This window comes from Anoplophora glabripennis, unplaced genomic scaffold, assembly GCF_000390285.2.
Source record: "Anoplophora glabripennis isolate ALB-LARVAE unplaced genomic scaffold, Agla_2.0 scaffold78, whole genome shotgun sequence".
In the NCBI taxonomy this organism is placed as follows: Eukaryota; Metazoa; Arthropoda; class Insecta; order Coleoptera; family Cerambycidae; genus Anoplophora; species Anoplophora glabripennis.
In genome coordinates this window covers 1,391,016-1,411,670 of record NW_019416286.1, presented here as the reverse complement: position 1 = coordinate 1,411,670, position 20,655 = coordinate 1,391,016, and the positions used below count along the sequence as shown (strand labels likewise).

At 30.7% G+C, this 20,655-nt stretch overlaps 1 protein-coding gene across 2 annotated transcripts in view; it reads left to right on the top strand.

Moving 5' to 3' along the window:
- LOC108907958 overlaps positions 1–18,818 on the top strand; it is a 37,821-nt gene extending 19,003 nt beyond the window's left edge. Inside the window, exons 1-4 of one of the 2 annotated variants that reach the window (XM_018711839.1) lie at positions 7,329–7,431; positions 7,645–7,779; positions 10,768–11,301; positions 17,054–18,818. In XM_018711839.1, coding sequence (XP_018567355.1) covers positions 7,661–7,779; positions 10,768–11,301; positions 17,054–17,357 — 957 coding nt within the window. In that variant the 5' untranslated portion in view covers positions 7,329–7,431; positions 7,645–7,660 and the 3' untranslated portion in view covers positions 17,358–18,818. Of the gene's footprint in view, positions 1–7,328; positions 7,432–7,644; positions 7,780–10,767; positions 11,302–17,053 lie in introns of those variants that run through there. The other variant, XM_018711838.2, reaches the window with a different exon arrangement.
- The last annotated feature ends 1,837 nt before the right edge of the window (positions 18,819–20,655 follow it).

The following is a 20,655-nucleotide window of genomic DNA, read 5'->3' as shown; positions in this document are numbered from 1 at the left end:
TACGAAATTTCAAAAATTGATGTATAGCATTCCTTTAATAATCACACCTAATAAATTTGAAATTTTTATTAAAAAAATGTAGACGTATTAAAAATTAACATAATGTTATATTATTAAATATTTAAAAGGACTGCACCTAAAATTATGAAGTTAGTTTCTACACTTGATCATTGTTTAGGTTCTAATGTTTCTCATTTTTTACGTAATTTCAAAAAAATGATAAATGACATTTAATTAAATTAGATCAAATATCTCGCTGTAATTAATACAACTGCGTATTTAATTAAGCGATAATGCCTCTGTGGGTTACAAAATAATTAAACTGATATAAATTACTTTTTATGTTTGTGCAACTTATTATGGGGTGTAGACAATACAATATTTAATTGAAAGCGATGATTTATATGTTTTCGTTACATTTTAATTAAAACTTAATTTTTATGTATTAAGATCAAGATCACAGCTAACTACACAGAAAAATTATGTGTCAAATATGTTGTAACAGTTAGGGGAACGCAGCGAGAAATAGAGGAAAGTATAATATTTACGAATTTATTAAACGTGAAGATTTAATCACAATGTAGTATACAATCTGCATAAAGTGACGTATTACGAGTATATTAATTAAATCCCAAATCTTTTATATTGGGATATTAATAACAAATGAATTTGTAATTAATGTGATTAGAAATCATAAAAGAAAACTTATTTATTTGGCAATATCTTGGCCTTAACCTAACATTGTAGAGCCTTGGACAACATTTTCTCTCTCTCACTCGAATTTTGCTATTAGGAGTCTTTAAGTTCATTGTATGTTCTGTAACTTCAATTCTTCGTCTCTTAACACTTATGTTATAATTATATTTATCTTTGTGTTAACATATCTCTCTGGATTTTGTGGTACATCGCTTTGACAGCTCGCCTTGGTAAATGGCTGATCCTATCTTCCTTGAGGTGTTGTAGACGATACTAATATTATGATTTTTTTAAAGGCGGCCAATTATATCTCTATATTCATCTACGTAGGGAAGGTTTCTTCTTTTATTTGTTTTCAGGTGCCTTATTGATATATTTCCTCAGCTTCTGTGTCTTCACTTCCTTTGAGAGTTGAGCATAGATGGAGTAGTTCTTCGTACAAATGCATCGTTTCGCATATGGTGCAAGCTCGATGTATTACGATGTTGATGATTCCTTGTTTCTGGACCAGATGGTAATGAAAATCAGCTTTTAGAAGTATTTGATTGGCTTTCGTAAGCACCGTGTCTTCTCGACAAGGCAACTAAGAATGGAAGGGTACCGTTTTATTCCAATTGCACGATGAAGGTGATGTCTGCTGATCTCATGTGGTCCAGAGTTCCATGTATGCTGTCATAACCATAAGGCAAGATGAGAAATGTACTCTAGGACTTTCTTCTCCCTTATAAATTACTAATTACTACGGTAAATCTGCATCTTCTTATTTATATTGTTCATAAAACTGATCTTTATAGAACAAAAACTGTTTTAAATGTTAACAATAGCTTTAGTCTAGTTAGCAATGTCCAGAATTCTATTTATATTTATAAATCTTACATTTTCGATTTAATAACTTTTACAAACACATTAAAGTATGTTATTCAATATTTTGAAGGAATTACATTTTAAGAACCTTGCCTGAGCATTATGTATTCATTGAATAAACGATACAAAAATGAAATTTCGACGAAAATAGTTATCCATTATTTTTTATTGTATGGAATTATTCATTTTGAATTTGTCATGATTCGACTACAAATATTTTTAATTTGTTTTGAGAAAATATACCTTATTGATTCTACCCGTAAAAAACTTAGAACTCGCTTAGATGTGTGAAAATTTTGCGACAACAAAAGAATGTTGTTATACATTCGCAGTTTTACGATATCCGACAAAGGCTGGAGTTATTGCCAGGCAATTAAGGAAAGATAAGGGGCGCAAACAGTAAAAATAATTAGACTGCTAAAGCGAGGTCCCCTTCATTTGCTGCATTTACGTGTTATTTCGATAAATATTTATTTAAACTATAAATATGAGCAGTATAACTACTTTAATTTAATCAGCGTTTATTAGGTAGGTACTGTGAATTTAATCGTTTAATATGTCGCGTGGATTTCATTAAATCATCGTGGATATACAAACAAATTTTATTTCAAGTTTGTTTATACATTTTGCGCTAATATAATTAGATATACTCGTATCTAACAGCTCAGTCATTTTAAATGTTTATTTGTTTTGCATTACATCTGCTTTGCTAAATAATTCATAAAATTTGAAATATACCGTGTTGTTTTGGTAATGTATACTATTCCATATATGCAAGTTGAAGAAATCCTTCAAACAAAGTGTCCAAGTTATCTAAATCTTTACTTGTCCTTTCTTCACTTCTCGCTACCTATTCAAGAATGTAGATATTTTCCAAGTATTTTGGTTTCATCTAAATTAACTTGAAGTTATTTATTTATCGTGTCCTTTTGGTCTTCAAGTCTCCCAATTCTTCATTTCGTTTCTATTGCGCACCAACACACCAAGATATCATTGTATTAGTCTTTCTAGTTTTACTCTATGGTCATCTCAACTTCATTTGAATTGAGTCATCCTCCTATAACATCTAATAGTTCTCTCAATCATTTCTTTGTTTCGAATTCTAACCAATAGCCTTCTTCTCCATTGACCGGTCTTGTAGACTTTCGATGTTATCCAGCGGTCAGCTGGTCTACAGATCAGAAAATTTTAGACAATACAATATAGAATATACATGACTCCATTTTTATCTTAATTATAATAATTTGCATATAATGTGTAGAAAATTTGTATTATATGTTCATTTAACCAACAATATATTTTAATTATCTATGTCCTCAAAGAATTTTATTATATTGATGGTAAATTTCGTTTTGTTCCGTTGCAAAAGGTCTCCAAAATGTCATGTTGTAATAATATTAGTAAACAATATGTTCCTTTTATTTCTCCCTTTCGCAATTGTAATATGAATGATTAATAGAAGGTGCCTGATAAATTAAAATTACCTGAATCTCGCCAAATTCCGAACTGCTGCACTGCACTGCTAGGCCATTTGTTGACAACTGAATTTATGGCCAGGTCACCCTGTGCGGTTGTGTTTGTGCCACGTTTGTCCACGTACGCATTCTTCAGCTGGGCGACCTCTATATGGGTAAGCTAAATAAATATGAGAACAAGTTTTTCAAATATTTCAATACCGAGTTGCTGCGTTAGCGACTAAACCTGGTACATATTGCCAACCTCTTGGTTCTTCAATTGAGATCGGAAAGACTATACTTCATTCGTACATTTGCTGACAAGCTCTTTCTTTCTTCCGTCCAAGTTTTTTTAATGCAACTTCACAATTGTAAATACTCAATTTTGATCGGGATATACCAGTCGTTGTATCTTCATCTAATTTTTGGTGAATTGAAAATTTATTTAGGAATAAACTTTATTTGCATTTAGAATATTATTGAAATCTAATTCAAACATCTGGATTATGACTTAACAAGAACAATAACATTGACGTTATAGGTATTACGTTTTTATAGCATTAAAAGATAATGATGATTGATGACACTGACAATGAATGCATTTTGCGACATTTTTATAAGTTTTTAGTTACTATTATGTCAAAAATTAATTATTTTAACTTTATACAAACATTCAGTTGTCAGTTACTCCAGATTCATTCGTAAAATTTGACTAACCCTTAGGATGTACATTGTCAAACTATTTATATTATTACTGATTTTAGAAAAATGCCCTTAATGCAGATAATATAGAAAATATATAAGTAAATGTTTTACAATGAATTTAAATGTATAAATTAACTACGTGCATGATTTCTTATTAAAGCTAACTGGCTATAAATAAACTCATAATCCTAAGTTATATTTTAGAGTTAAGTCATTATTTTTATCAAAGGAATATTATAATCCCATAGATTTGATATTATCTGTTAAAATTTTATGGGGTGACCTAACGGTTAGTGGATTCTTAAACATTCAGTTGTGGAGAACTCGCCTAAGATAATCAAAAAGAAAGTTTAGTGGAAGTATTTCCAGATGTAGGTAAACTTAATTTTGCGTTTTGGGTAATGGATAAAGTAGTGTATTTAACTTGCTTGTAAAATAATTCCTGAACTTTTTCTTTAGAGGCGTTAAGATATTTAAAGTAATTTTAAAAATTTTAAATGTGTAATATCGAAATTTTGCGTAACAAAAAACAGTTTTTAAAAATGCGCTATATTTATCTGTCTCGGAAGCAGTTATAATAACAACATCTGTTCATTTATTTTGGTTCAGCCTTTTTTTGACATCTATGAATGTATTAACAACAAAATAATTTAAAGGTAAACGTAGAAGACTCCTCTGAATATGTTCAGTTTATTAATATCGTTGGAATGTTGTGTATAAATTAACTTTATTTAGACCCCATTTATAAATACGTGTTCCTAAACTTTTGTGTTTTTTAACATCTGCCTTAGCTTTATTTATATCGGTGAATTTGGCGTAGCTATTTTAATGGACGCTCATATAACACTAAATGGAAATATTCTAAACATAATTATTGTATCTAAATGAAATACTTGCAATATGAGGTATCACTTTTATTTATTATAAGGGATAGCCATTATTTGATCGATTTTATTGTTATGACTAATGAGATTCTTTAATGTCATAATAACAATTTATTTCTATTTTTAGCTACAGTTTCAAATTTTTGTTGAATTCTATGAGGAGCAGAAAATTTAAAATCTTACTGTCAAAAATAATTGATTACATATTTTTTTACGTGAAATAACAGTTTATTATTGATGACAAATTATAATTTACAATAGATCAATTAAACTAAATCCTTCATCCAAACATTGTATGAGCTATTACACAAAATGCTATTATTAGTTAGTTTATTTTTATTAAACTGGAGCTTAACAGACAATAATTTACAATTTTTTGGAATGTACGATATTTAAAAATATCATGGGTTGAAAATTAACTTTTCAGAATGAGTTTGATATGAGGTGTTATTATTCTGAAACATATTTGTATATAACATAATTAGTGTTCAAATAGTTTTATGCCATTTATTACATATAATGCGACGAAATATCGCAGATATGTACAGGGTGTGTCAATGAAAATCTCTGATTTGGAATATGAAGTGAACTATCGATTAAAAAATAGAAAGTATTAACTTTGATATATATATTCTGAAGTTGATGTTTATTAAGTTTATTTTTCCCAAATTATTGACGTTAAACACGGCAAGTTTTCTTGTTTCACCGTTTTATTCAATTTCAATCCGCTCTTTTCTTTGGGACACTCACAATAATGTACAATTTTTTACTTACCCACACGGTGTATTCAATCAAGCTGAGAACTTGAGAATTTTTAAAACTGTGTTAATTTTTCTCCTATTTATTTTTAGGGCCATGGCATTTATGAAAACTTACACGAGTTTTATTTTACGTTTTGTAGTAAATCATGGAAAGTATACAAAACGGTTGATTGTTTATGTTGGCGCACATAAATAATATTTAACGGTTTAAATTGTTTTCATATCCTCAATAATCAGGGGTCAGGGATTAAACGCTGCCAAGCAGGTTGAAATTAAGTATCCTTTAACTGAATTTGGTCAGTGACATCAGGGGGGATGCTGGAATATGTCACGACTGGTACTTTGCAAAACAAATAGTTTACTCGTTGCATTTTTTGATAAGGAAAATATCAGATTATCTAATTAACTAAGAAGCGGTAAGCGGTAATTAAACAAAGGAGGCCAGTTTTATTATTACGGTGGTGAGATCACTTGCGGTATCCGCATGATAATTATTAGCTTTACATTAAGGCGCCTTTCCACTCGAGATTTAGCGGGCTTACTCATACATAAATCAATTCGTTTGGTAGGAAGATAAGGCTTGAAGTTGGCGCAAGTTGCCGCTAAATAATAAGAGCTGGATTTATAAGCGAGTATGCGAGCATTTGAAGGCGCCTTTAGGTATTTACACACAGAGAAAGAATGCGAATGCGAATAGGTGCCAAAATTAGGTGCTAAAATTTCTATCTAACAACGGTATACAGGTTGATTCAGAACTTATCCAAAAAGAAATTTTTGAATGTATATGGGATTCTTACAAATACAATTTAAAAAAAAAATCAAAAAGGGCAGTTCGAAAATGACTTAAATTCACTGGAATCTGGTCCACTGTAAAACCTAACCTTACTCAAGACAAAGCATGCAGTCGAAGACCGGCAGGACGGCAAAGTGTAATAAAAAATGATTGAAAAAATTGAAAGAATTTGAATGACACAAATGCTTCACCATAACACAAATGTTGTCTTACTTCACCATATATTAAAACGATATTCATCAACTCCGAGTTGCTATACACAAAGCCATTTTCGACACTTGGAAAACTAATATAAACACTATCACAAAAATGTTAATACTAAAATCGGATATCAGTATTCGGAATCGCCTGATTAATAAACTAGTGTGCTTTATTTATACCTACTTGCAATTTTCGCATCAAAATGTTAAAGCTGCGTTTTTTGAAAAGCACTTAATATTCATAGCACTAAGATTTCAGGCATATTTCCTCATATTTTGTGGACATTTCAACAACTTTTCCAAGAAAAACATGTTTTTATTAATACTATTTTTTTTTCTTTAGCCACCTTTATTTTAGCAATACCCATTAGTTAATTAAACTAAATTATAAACTCTATATCTTTATGAATATTTAAATTGTAACCAAGTCCCAAGTAACCAAGTCTGATGGCATGATTCATGTTTAGTCACATTTTTGATAAATGTAGACAGCGCGTACATATTAAAATAAACAGAGACTAATCAACAAAGCGTCCATATATTATGCTGCACTTGTGTAATATTTCGCATAGTACTATTTATTCAGAGAAAAAAATATTTATTGATAACAGGATTACTGATCTCGCAGATAAAAAATTATCAAACATCAAATATAACTTTTACATGACGCAGAATTTGTAATTCAAGAATTTAATTCATGTAAGACTAATTTATTAAGGAGGAGATATAAGATGAGTAATTTTTAAATTATATTTTCGAAAAAAATCTAAATATAGGCGGCGTAGTAATATTTCACAGTGTGTAGACCAGTTTTTCGTACGGCAAAAGCAGTTTATGTGATTATTATAGATAAATAATGTAAACATTCATTAATAATTAGATTATCGCTAACCCCCCACTCCCCTGTTCAATTTAAGTTGATGATAAATTGCGGAACCGTTAATTGAAAATATCAATTTGTATCTTGAACTGAAAATAATAACTTATTTGCCGGTACCGCACCGGGAAATAAAAAACCAAATCAATTTTTTCATAAATTTGAATTACTAAGACTGATACAAGTAGTATTATTAGGTAAGTGGATCTAAATAAGAAGCTATAGGTGACATAAGATTTATTTGTTTATTATACCAGTGGTATAATGTAATAAAATAATTATAACCTAGATTACATTTATTTAAAACATTAATAAACAGATGTATACATTTTTAATATGAAATATTATGAAACAGTAACATCTCTGTAACTATTACTGTTTTTTTATCTCGTATTATATGTTTGTTGCAGATTTAGATAATCGAAGATGGTACTCAAAGTGGAGAAATCTTGCGAAGAAACAAAACCGATTTTGAGTTTCAACGACTCTGATGCTAAAAGCGAACCAGATCTGAAAATTGGAGATGCATACAGGCACATCACAAAGTAAGGCTATACATTTTTGTTAATTAGGTACTTCTTATTTCAAAATATTTCAAAATGTTTCAAAATATTTCGGTGTATATGGTTAAGGAAAACTGTTGTAAACTAAATAGCGATTTTTTTTAACATGCAAATTATAATATGGTCGAATGCAATGGTTTGAAAAAATTTATATGTAACTACATACAAATGCAGAAATTTTCTTTAACTTTTGATTCATGTTATTTGGTATTTTTTAATTGCAAGAAAAGTTTGATGTTTTTTTTTAAATACACAGTATTCCTTAAAAATTATTTACATAAAATTTACATAAATTTGTGGTAATTAATTTGTTTTAAAATGAATAACTCAAGCAACTTTTTAAGCAATTTTAAACAATTGACTACTTCATTTCATTGTTCCAAAAAAAAAGGTTAATTTGCGACATAGCTATTGTTTCAGATATACATATAAGGAAATATTGTATTATTTTAATGAAATATCCTATATTCTATCACTGTAATTGTAGGAAACCCTGCATCCAAACAAGTAAACAGTAAACAGGACGTTAATTAAAAGAATAGGTTTTCTTTACGATAATGTAATTAATATTACTGAATATTACCCATACTTTTAAAAATAGTGTCCTTGAGGCATTTAATTTTGTTTGCATTTTAATATATTTTAATATATACGAAAAAAGTTATAATATATCACAAATTGACCTTTTCTATTGAGATCACTTTGTGAAGTAATACGTCTGTATAAATTAAAAATTAAAAATACAAAAATAGATTGGTGTTATTTATACAAAATAATCCTTGCGTTTTTTTTTAAATTTTATTATAATTTTGCAATTCACATCGAAAAAAAAAATTTATTGTATACAGGGTAGGCCATTAATGTGAGAAAGTAAAATAACTTGTTACTCATAATACCTACAGAAAAAAAGTTTATATATAAGTTATACAGAATCAAGAAACCTAAACTACAAAATTAATTTGATAAGATGATGAGTAAAAACGAGACACGCCAAATATTACATTTTTTAAATGGATCACCCTTTATATTTTTAAATATATATGGATTTCCGAGAAAATTCTATATATGGCAGTATAAACAGTTTAACATTTTAGTGCGGGGTTGCCAAGTCATGTAGAAAATGCTTCGAATTTTGGAAAAAACATGACATCGAAGACGTTGTATTAACTTTCAACTACTAAAACTTGGAGCAAAAATATTTAATAGAGTTATAGGCAAATGTTAGATAAAGACTCTTATATTAGCTAATATCGATATTTTATATAGGGCATTTTTTATAATACGATCATTTTTAGAAAGTTTAAACTTGATTTTCTAAAATTTTTTAAATGGAACACCCTGTATTTTATTATTCTATTTTATTCACAATAATTCACATATTGGCCCACTTCAACTTTTATCAAGCATATTCTATATTTAAAATTGTTAGTTTTTAAGATATAGCAATATTTCTGAAAAAACTTAATTTTTATTATTTTATAGAAACGACAAATAAATATTAACTAATAAAATTAACTCAAAATGGAATGATAAATTATGAACTGACAAGTTGACACATTGTGACAGTTTTTTCCAAAGCCATTTCGTGCGATCGAAAATAATAAAAATTAGGTTTTTCCAGAAATGTTGCTATATCTTAAAAACTAACACTTTAGGTTAGAACATATTTAATAAAAGTTGAAATGGACTGATATGTGAATAAAATAAAACAATAAAATACAGGGTGTTCCATTTGAAAAATTTTAGAAAATCAAGTTTGAATTTTCTTAAAATGACCGTATTATAAAAAATGCTTTGTATCAAATATCGATATTAGCTGATATAGGAATCTTTGCCTAACATTTGCCTATAACTCTGTCAAATATTTTTGCTCCAAGCGTTAGTAGTTGAAAGTTAATACAACTTCTTCGAGGTCATGTTTTTCCAAAATTCGAAAAATTTTCCACAGAACTTGGCAACCCCGCACTAAACTGTTAAACTGTTTGTATTGCCATATATAGAATTTTCTCGGAAATCCATATGTTTAAAAATATACAGGGTGTTCCATTTAAAAAATGTAATATTTGGTGTGTTCCGTTTTCACTCATCACCCTGTATGTATAAAATTAATTAATGGTCCACCCTGTATATACTTGTTCCTACGTTCTTCTCTTTTGTATCTCTTGATGGTATTCGTAGAAATGATTAACCTAAGTAGGCACTATTTTCAATTGTACAATTTTTTTACAGTTCCTTTATTTCAATAATTTTTTAAAAAATTTTTCACGGATGTCAAAATATGTACCCAAATAAATAGACAACAACAAAGTATGCGACAAAATAAGTAACTTTAGAAAATATCTTAACAATGCAGTTATTCTCATCTGTTTGTTTTACTTTTGGATATCAAATTTGAAATTAAAAGTTATTAAAAGAGTTCCATTCAAAAAAGCTGCTTGAATTATAAAATTGTCTATTTACAACACTTAAGTGAAGTGATGGAAGGAAAAAGAAAAAAGGTACATAATATTATTGTCTACAATATGGGACAAATTCGACTGAAAGATAAAACTTGTCATGCTTAAGATACTTCGTCCAAACTAGGTTTCACTTTTTCTTTACTCATATGTAGATAGGTACAACTGTTTCATTTTAAAACTAACATTTTGTTTTTGTTCAATATAAGCTAGACATTGCATTCAAGGTTAGTTTTTATTTAAAATTAGTCCCGTCTATAATTCCTTTAAACATCTAGTGTTTTGTCCACCCTCCAACAAAATGCATTAAAGTGTCAAAAATCAATATAAACTTAATATTGCAAGTCCTTCTGCATCTGCCAATGGATTTTTTGATGGCCTAACTTTGGCCTTTGGTGTGTCACTTTTGCAATGTAAATTTAGTAATGAAAATTTATGATAGTATGTTCGTCAAAACGTGGTAAAAGTGTGATTTCAATTTTCAGTTCCTCTTCTAGTTCTGTGTTCATTTCAGGTCAATGAGAGACGACCCACTCAAGATAGAAAAACCGGAGTTGGTCCTTGAGCTGTTCTCAACGGCTATTAAAATGCAGGACATACCTCTAGCGAAAGAATGTACCGAAATTCTCAACAGCCAACTCGACAAGAACAACGCCTTGCTCGTACTGCGCCACATCTACAAAAGCGAGATGATGATGCCGCCGCCTCCAGATCCCCTGGATCTGAAACCCTCGGCGCCGCCCCTCCACGAAGACGACAACGATTTTAAGGAAGACTGGGTGCAGGATCTCAGGGACAACCTACGGAACAACTGCCTGCTGGAGATTGATAAGAACGCGGACTACGTCCTCAAGCAGAAGGAGGTCTTGGAGTTGTCCTATCGGGATGTCCTCGCCATCACCACCAGAGACACGCTCCAGGTGTCGAATGAGATGCTGGTGTATAGCGTTGCGATGAGGTGGACTATGGAGGAGTGTAAGCGGCTTGCAATGGACCCGCAACAGAATAATATGAAGGCTATAGCAAGGGAACTCGTTCATGCTCCAAGGTAAATTGTACTTCTAGATGTTTCATAATTTATTTTTAAGAAAAGGTTAACACTTTTCCAAGCGTTCTTTCCCGTAACAAAATGAAGACATTTGTCTCTACATTTGGTACTCTACCTTCTCGTTATTATGTTATCCTGATAGCATGTCCCTCATTGTTCGTTCGTGGCTAGGAACAAGAAGGAACAAAGCGCTGTTCCCAGTCAATGGGAAAAACTCACTGTTGCATATTTTCGTGGTAGTGTCCAATATACCATCTACATATTTCATTGTAAGGTGTCTTGCGACTTATGTACCTCGATCAACTTATACTATCTATTCATGGTGATCCGAATTGCATAGGTCAAACTTTAACTGGTGATAGAAATCTCTCTGTGATATTTTTTATTCAATTAAGAGCAGAATTTTGGGCTTTTTACATAAAAGACATATCTTGCGTTAATTGCTTCCCAATAAAAATATTATAATAAAACGTTGTTTTCTTCATATACAGGGTGGGCCATTAGTCCGAGAAAGTAAAACAACTCTCTTGTTATTCCTAATACAGAAAAAAAAGTTTATAGAAAAGTTGTACAGAGTCAAAAAATCTAGAGGAAAAAAACAAATATTACATTTTTTAAATGGAACAACCTGTATATTTTTAGAGATATGGATTTCTGAGAAAATTCTATATATGGCAATATAAACAGTTTAACATTTTAGTGCGGGGTTGCCAGGTTATGTAAAAAATTCTTCGAATTTTTGAAATAACATGACTTCGAAGAACTTGTATTAACTTTCAACTACTAACACTTGGAGCAAAAATATTTGACACAGTTATAGGCAAATGTTAGGCAAAGACTCCTATATTAGCTAATATTGATATTTTATACAGGGCATTTTTATATAACGATCATTTTAAGAAAGTTCAAACTTGATTTTCTAAAATTTTTCAAATGGAACACCCTGTATTTTATTGTTCTATTTTATTCACATGTCGGTCCACTTCACCTTTTATTAAACTCAAATATATTTCACTATTCCATTATTGGATCTTCATATATTGAGTTAATAGTTGAAACATACGAAAAATGTGAGAAAATCTGTCAAGTTTACAATTGAGACTTTCTTGTCGGAATAATAAATTTTGAAATGTAATAACGTTTCCTTAAATGGAACTGACGTATCTGAAAAAATTCACAAGGCATTGCGAAAATATAAAGTGTATGAAAAGATGTTTAAGGAAAGTTCTTAGAACGATTATGATTTCAAGTGAGTTGTAAAGTACACAGTAATAATAGTATTGATAACTGCAAGGTTGTATGCTGATAAAAATAAAAAAGCAATTTTCATAATAATAAAATAGGCGCGGCTATCAAAACTGATAGAAAATCATTTTGTATAATAAATTCATATCAACAATTGATACACATTCTTGGAATAAATCAATAGACACTCATATTTTTATTATTTCTTGTGTTTAAACTTATTATATTTAATATACGTATTAGTACAAGAGATATCTAAATATCTTAGGATATTTTTATAAATTCCTTCCTTTATACAAGTATACAAGTATGATGTGTGTCTTTTAATTCGATCGCAAAATATCAGTAGTAAATTCGGTACTCTCTTATTCAGTATATCGAAAAAGTGAATTACGTGATGTGGAAATCATTTTTATAGTCACCTTGATAAAGAAATGATAGTAGTATAAAAGAGTGATGGTAACTTAATTTTTGCTTTTGATAAATTTTGTTAAAAAACGTAGTTTTCGAGTAAAATTAAAAAACGAAATCATGTCATTTAACTATTATTACCAAACAAAACTGTAATGATCATTGTAACGTACAAATATATTCGTATGTTTTTAAAAGTAAATACGATTATTTAAAGGTAAGTATCTACATACTCATATAACAAAATAAACGAAAAAAAATGTAGAAAACCAATATTTCTTGTACTATAGACTACGACTACATATTTAATACAAACTAATTTTTCTACAATATATTAAATAGCATTCTTTCAGAATTAACAATTTTTCCAAATGCTACTACTCTTTCATGCTACATGGTTTGCATTTTCTAGAGACAAAAAGTTGACATTATCAAGGTGGCTTTGTCATCATTTATAAATATAAATAACAAATACGTGTACCAAATTTGGTACTCATATTGCAACTGGTTCAGAGGTTATTAAACAATGTGATTGTCAATAGACCACCTTAAAATTACTATACCTGTATTTTTGTTTTAATTTTTAAAGAAACACCCTGTAGAAGTTTGATAGTCGAATTAAAGGACACCGTGTATATGCATAACGATTAGAGCAGGAAGTGCTAAATATTTATCACACTGACCGGGGATTATACATATTGTTTAATTTTCATTGGGTAGTCTGACAGAAGAATACAAGTTTTAATGTCAAATAAACATGGATTAATTTGGGCTTGATTAGGTATAATGTTAGGGTATTATGCATAATAACTAAGTAATCCTACTATCCCTATCTAACACTCGTAGATGCATGTCACTGTTGTCATATAATTTAGTCATTGTGATGGGTGACAGTAAAGAATTGTATTAATATTATTGTTAAACTAAAACAAATAATGTCACTCTGCTTCAGTTCTCAATCATTACATGGTGAAATAATCATTTCAAATATATGTATTATCACTGATTGAGCACTGTAAGCAACATTTTACTATTTGTGCTTCAGGAAAAAATCGTATTACTTCAATTTGGAACACGACTGTTGATACCTAATTGCAACATTTTATGTCCATAGAATAATCATATCGGATCGTTTGTACAGGGTGGGCAAATAAGCGAGGTAAGCGGCTGTATCTCAGAAACTAGTGATCGTAGAGAGCTACGGTAAAAAAATTTATAGGTAAAGTGGGCAAGGGAAAATGCTGGAAATTATTTTCAAGTTTCCAAGATGGCCGCCAGTGGGCGTTTCCACCATATTGAATTACATAAAGTTACGTTTCTCACGATTTTCCCCAATGAATGTAACAAAAAAGTATTTGCGTTTTAATGTTAACTTAAAGTCGAACATTTTTTGTAAAAACAATTTTTCTCTATCTTTCGAAATAAAGTGGTGGGGGGTATTTGAATGTTGTTTGAAATAAATGCCTGTAACTTCGAAACGGCTTAATGGATTTGGATAAATTTGGTATCATTGAAAAGAGCATTTCTTGGGCTTTTAGGTTTCTCGTAATCATGACAGTTGCGACCTACACGGCCGCCGATAGAGGGCGTTATTCGATATTATAACCAAAATATTGGATTTTCTCAAAAAATTTAAATGCGATGATATGACTTTTTTTAGACTAGAAAATAGACAAATGACCAACCAATAAGCCTGCGCAAACCGCATCTTAATATCTTTTTCCTAACTCAAATTATTAAAAAAAAAAACTAAACCAGGAAAATTCATATATCCCCATTTAAAAATGCATCGGTTGCTTTCGATAAGAAGGCAAGTAGTAGGCCATGGACATAAAAGACAAACTCCTCTCTAAAATATTCACAAGAAATGTCAGTTTATTTAGTGCTGTGATTTTAAGTCGCACGTTTTCGTATTTATAAGCGATTTTCCTTTTAAATAAAGTTGTGGTCCTGAAAAGGACCGATTTTGAAAAAAGATTAATGCCTTCTGTGTTCAAATTGCCTTCCGTCATATTCCACACATTGTTCCAGTCTTTCTTGAGTCGACAGAACCGCAGCCTCGATTTCTACCGCTGATAGTTGACGAATTGAGTTTCGAATTCTGTTTTCCATATCCATTCGTGTTGTTGGTGGAGTTTGAAAAACAATGTCTTTTAAGCGTCCCCACAAGTAAAAATCAAGACATGTCAAGTCCGGAGATCTTGCCGGCCAAGGAAATAGGCTTCCCCTTCCTATCCAGCGTTCTCGAAAGGTCCCGTTAATATGGTTTCGGACATTAATTGAATAATGTGCCGGACAACCATCTAATTGCAGAAACATAGTTCTCCTAGTTTCGAGTGGCACATCTTCCAACAAAATTGGCAAGTCGTTGATCAAAAACTCTAAGAAGCGGTTACCAGTTAAAGCTTGATCAAAAAAATAAGGTCCAATAATTCTGTCCCCAATGATACCGCACCACACATTTAGGCTCCAGCGTCCCTGGTGCTGCACTTCTCTTAACCAATGCGGATTTTCAGCGGACCAATAATGCATATTATGACGGTTTACTCTACCATCACTACTAAAGGTAGCCTCGTCGGTCCAGAGAATTTCCGTTAAGAAATTTCTGTTTTCCTCAAGCATGCCTAGCATCCATTGACAATAATTTAATCTATTATCGAAATCTTGTTCATTTAGCGCCTGGTGCAAAACTATGTGGTAAGGATGTAATCTAAAAGTAAAAAACAACATATGCGTAAAAATAATATAATCAGAATAACACTGAATTGTGTATTTGAGAGTATGTGCTAAGATACTTGGAATAAGATAAAATTATTTACCTATAATCTTTCAAAATATTTCTAACAGTTGTTCGTGCTATTCCCAAGTCTAGAGACAATGTTCTAGTTCCTACATGTCTATCAAATTCTATGTAAGCCAAGACATTGATAATGTTTTCTTCGGTCCTTCCATTGCGACGCCTGCGACGTTTAGGACGACGAAAACTTCCAGTATCGCGTAATCGCTGTACCAAGCGCGGAAACATTCTTCTCCCGTAATGACGGCGATCTGGATACCGTGCCGCGTACTGTCTTGCAGCTATAGCTGCATTTTGAAAACACTCGAAATAAATCGCAATCATGTCAACGGCTTCATTATTTGTGAGAGGCATTTTGATTAAAAAGTACTCAAATTATACGCAATCAACAATATTAGGCTGCGTGTGACAAAAGTTTGACGTTACTTGGCAATATTTTTGTTAGGCGATTGTCGTGTCCATGGCCTACTACTTGCCTTCTTATCGAAAGCAACCGATGCATTTTTAAATGGGGATATATGAATTTTCCTGGTTTAGTATTTTTTTTAATAATTTGAGTTAGGAAAAAGATATTAAGATGCGGTTTGCGCAGGCTTATTGGTTGGTCATTTGTCTATTTTCTAGTCTAAAAAAAGTCATATCATCGCATTTAAATTTTTTGAGAAAATCCAATATTTTGGTTATAATATCGAATAACGCCCTCTATCGGCGGCCGTGTAGGTCGCAACTGTCATGATTACGAGAAACCTAAAAGCCCAAGAAATGCTCTTTTCAATGATACCAAATTTATCCAAATCCATTAAGCCGTTTCGAAGTTACAGGCATTTATTTAAAACAACATTCAAATACCCCCCACCACTTTATTTCGAAAGATAGAGAAAAATTGTTTTTACAAAAAATGTTCGACTTTAAGTTAACATTAAAACGCAAATACTTTTTTGTTACATTCATTGGGGAAAATCGTGAGAAACGTAACTTTATGTAATTCAATATGGTGGAAACGCCCACTGGCGGCCATCTTGGAAACTTGAAAATAATTTCCAGCATTTTCCCTTGCCCACTTTACCTATAAAATTTTTTACCGTAGCTCTCTACGATCACTAGTTTCTGAGATACAGCCGCTTACTTCGCTTATTTGCCCACCCTGTACATATCCCGATTACACTTTCAAAATATTGTAAATCTTAAACTATTACCGTAGTACGGAAAAAATCATGTTAAAAGCTAATCCAGAGGTCTTCAATTCATATATATATATATATATATATCAATTCATATTCACGTTTTCTTAAATTTCAGGTACGGCCTTCTGTCCAAAAAAGAATTCTGTTGCGGCACCGTTGACGGCGTAAAAGGTCCTCGCCGCAGCGGCATCTTGGAGGAAAGAGAAGTCGAAGCGATACTGAACTACATAAAGAAAAAAGCCAAGAATCGTCCACTCGAAGGACTGCCATATAAAGGATCTCTTCCTCGGAGGACGGGTAACGAAAAATCGAACGCGTTTCACTCTGGGGTTAGTGGAGACAGCGTCTGCAGCGCAGCCTCTTCCTGCGACAAGTTCGTTATAAACTTCTTGACCTGTTGGACGGTCATCTTCGACTGATTTTCCGGAAAGCATTCGTCGGTGTTCCAACTGAAAGCGAATTACGCGGAAACCGGTTCTGCTTGGATCTAATATTCCACTGCGAAGTCTCTGCTGTAGTTCTGAAGACTTCCATGGCTTCCAGTAAGATAATTAGAGCTTTTCCAATTTTGAAATCATTTTCCTACAAAAATGTACTTTGAATACTCGAAAGATTTGACGTTGATTAATAACGAGGATTATTATCTACATTCTCAATATGCAGGGTATCTTGTCAAGTAGTGTATCCTAAATGTATCTTATACAGCTCATTTGCATGCCATATTAGAGATCTATTCGTTTTCAAGTCAAAGTTTTAACTATGAATTATAATAAAATAAATATCAAAATAACTTATTGCTGTAACCCATATTAATATATCAATTATTATAAATGTGATTTTAATGTTATATCAAGTTTTTGGTGTTAGTATAGGATAATAGGGATTTACTGTCGTTCTCCTTGCGAAATTTGGAGGAGAAGTTTGTAAACGATAAAGTGACAAACATTTTTTAATGAGACTATATTTATATTTTATAAAATTATTAAGCGCTCTTGAATACTACTTTTTATACTTGTTTTTCACTTTATTTCAAACATATAAAACATTTAAAGTATTTATCCTTATACCTATATAGTGGAACTATAAGTTACCAAAAACACTACTATTTTTATAGAACGTGCTGGCATGTTTTTTGTAATATGTGGGAACAAGTTGTAGGACTTTATCAAATTCCGATTTGACTTGTGATTTGTATGGTTGACAAACAGCAGTGTAACTGCGGAAGTCTAATTTACGGGCATTTTCTATATTTAGAAAATTACTGATAAGTTTTGTGATTATATTATATCCTAACTCGAGAGCTTTTTTTTTATATATTATGTTTATATTAAACCTTTGTTATTTTATGCTTAACTGAAGCGTTTGTGGTTGCTTTTGAATTACCAAAGACGCTTACCTAAATACTATATAAAATCATCTTCAAAGACAAAACGAAATTTTCAATAATTAAAATTGTATTTTTATTCCAGATTTTGTTTTGTCTAGAAGAGATTTTTAGTTCAGTAGCATAACTACGTTTTATTGTAATCTGTGATGTGTTTTAGCTTTAGGGTTGTTTTTTTACAGATTTTATTTTAGTAGCGTTAAACGCTAGATAAGGATTGTTGGGCAGGGCCTAAGGAAATGTTAAGTAACTATTGAATTTATATCGTTGTTAAAATTTAAATCAATTTAATGTTTGATATTTATATGTTTGGACATATCTAAGAAAGGAGGACAAAAAATATGTTATTCGTTTATTTTATCAGAATCGTGTAGGCCATTGTGGATGTTTAGGCCAGTTTCATCGAATATTATGTGCGTTTTAAATATTGTATGCCATATTTGAAGTCTATATGTTCTTATATACTTGACTGTAATAAAATAAAAGAAGCATCAAATGATTTTTATTCGAAATATGCCTCAGACCAGGAATTAGTAAATAGACCGATCGAAATAACTCATTTAGAGGGGGAAAAAAAGAAAATTGTTACCAGGACTTTTATAAGTGGAAATGGTAAAGGGACTTATAATAAACAAAAAAAAATAATAATAAATGCGCGAGCAGGGGTGGCAGAGGCGCTGAAAAGTTGTGAAAAATTGTATCATTGGGATTTTAGGCGAAAATTGACATCAAACAAAAAAGTAGCTCAAAAGTTATGGATCATGCAAAAATCTACAACTTTTGTAGAAGTCACTTTTTAAGATAACCTCAAAATTTCCGAGAAATAGCGAAAAACAGGTATTTTTTCTTATTTTTCGATTTTTATTTCTCATTTGCCTAAAAATAATTTAATTTTGACATAACTTGGCGAAAGTATACCTTTCTGTGTCTTAAATAACCGCATATTTTTTTAGATAAAAAAATCAAGAAGTTTCCGAGATATTAATTTTTCCGGTCTGAAACACTTTTTTTTCAAAGAAAAATTCTACTTAGAAAAATCATCGTTCAAAGTTCTACCGTTGATCATTTTTTTTCGTTTTGAGATACACTTTTTGGTGAAATAAAAAAATCTGTAATTACAGTTCAAAAACATGCTCAAAAATGCAAAAAAAAAACATAAAAATGACTTACAACAATGATTCTTTCAGTAATTGTTGATAATTTGTTTAAATTCAAAAACTGATTACACCATTCAATTCTACGGAAAAAATACAAGAAAACTGTGTCTCATTGTTCGACCCAAAACTTTATTTTTGTAGAGTATTGTTATAAACATAAGTCGAATAGTAAATAAATAAAATAAGTAATAATTTTTTTTCCGTAAGGTTTAGTGTACCAATTTTTTAAAAAATTTTGATAAATTCATAGATATTACAAAACTAGAAAATCTGCCAAAATTGAGTAAAACTTGCATTAATTTATCATCCTAATCGTTGGATTAGTTAACCAAATCTTTAGCAGTTCTGGAATTACTAAAGTCCTTTTACTGTGACTTAAACCTTTTTGCAGTGACTTTATTTAAGCCTTCTATAGTGCCATAAAGCTACTGTAATCTACAATCCTTCCTTTTATACACATGCTGCCCTCTATGGGTCAAACTTGAAAACAATACTCGTTGACACATATTTGTACTGACTTCTCATTGACGTACGTAGATAAAATAAAAAATAGATGTTATATTTCTAATGAATAACAAGGATAGTAGAAATTTTAATGTCAGGTTATTAGCAGATAACTTGTAACATGTATTTTAGACCTTAGAATCAGAGAGAGACATACATTGCTGCTGAATCTAGTTTTCTCCACTATTCTGGCTACTGGTTAGTAACTATTACAATAGATGGCAGCATATACATCGTTTTTATGGGTTTATTATAGTCCTAGCAGGTACGCTTTAATATAGTCACTCGAGAATTTCAAAATTGTTCGACGAATTAATTTTAAAAATTTATTGTTATAGTATTTTGAACAAAAGGTACCTGTAGGTATATTTCTTAAACAATATACGTTTCATAACAAATATTTTACAATGCCTATACAATTTTTTAAGTTTTTTTTGACGAATCACGTCATGTCTGCTTTTGTTCGAACATGGCGTACTTGTTTAATCTGTATAGTTCTTCTATTCGTAAAATTTTCTAAGACCAAAACTGCCTTAATAATAATAATAATAATAATAATAATATTTTACGTGACTATAACAACTCCATACGAGTTGCGTTGTTAATAATAAAACATATTAAAACTTCCAAATAGGCTGTATATCTTTACAAAGGCGATTCAACAAACAGTTA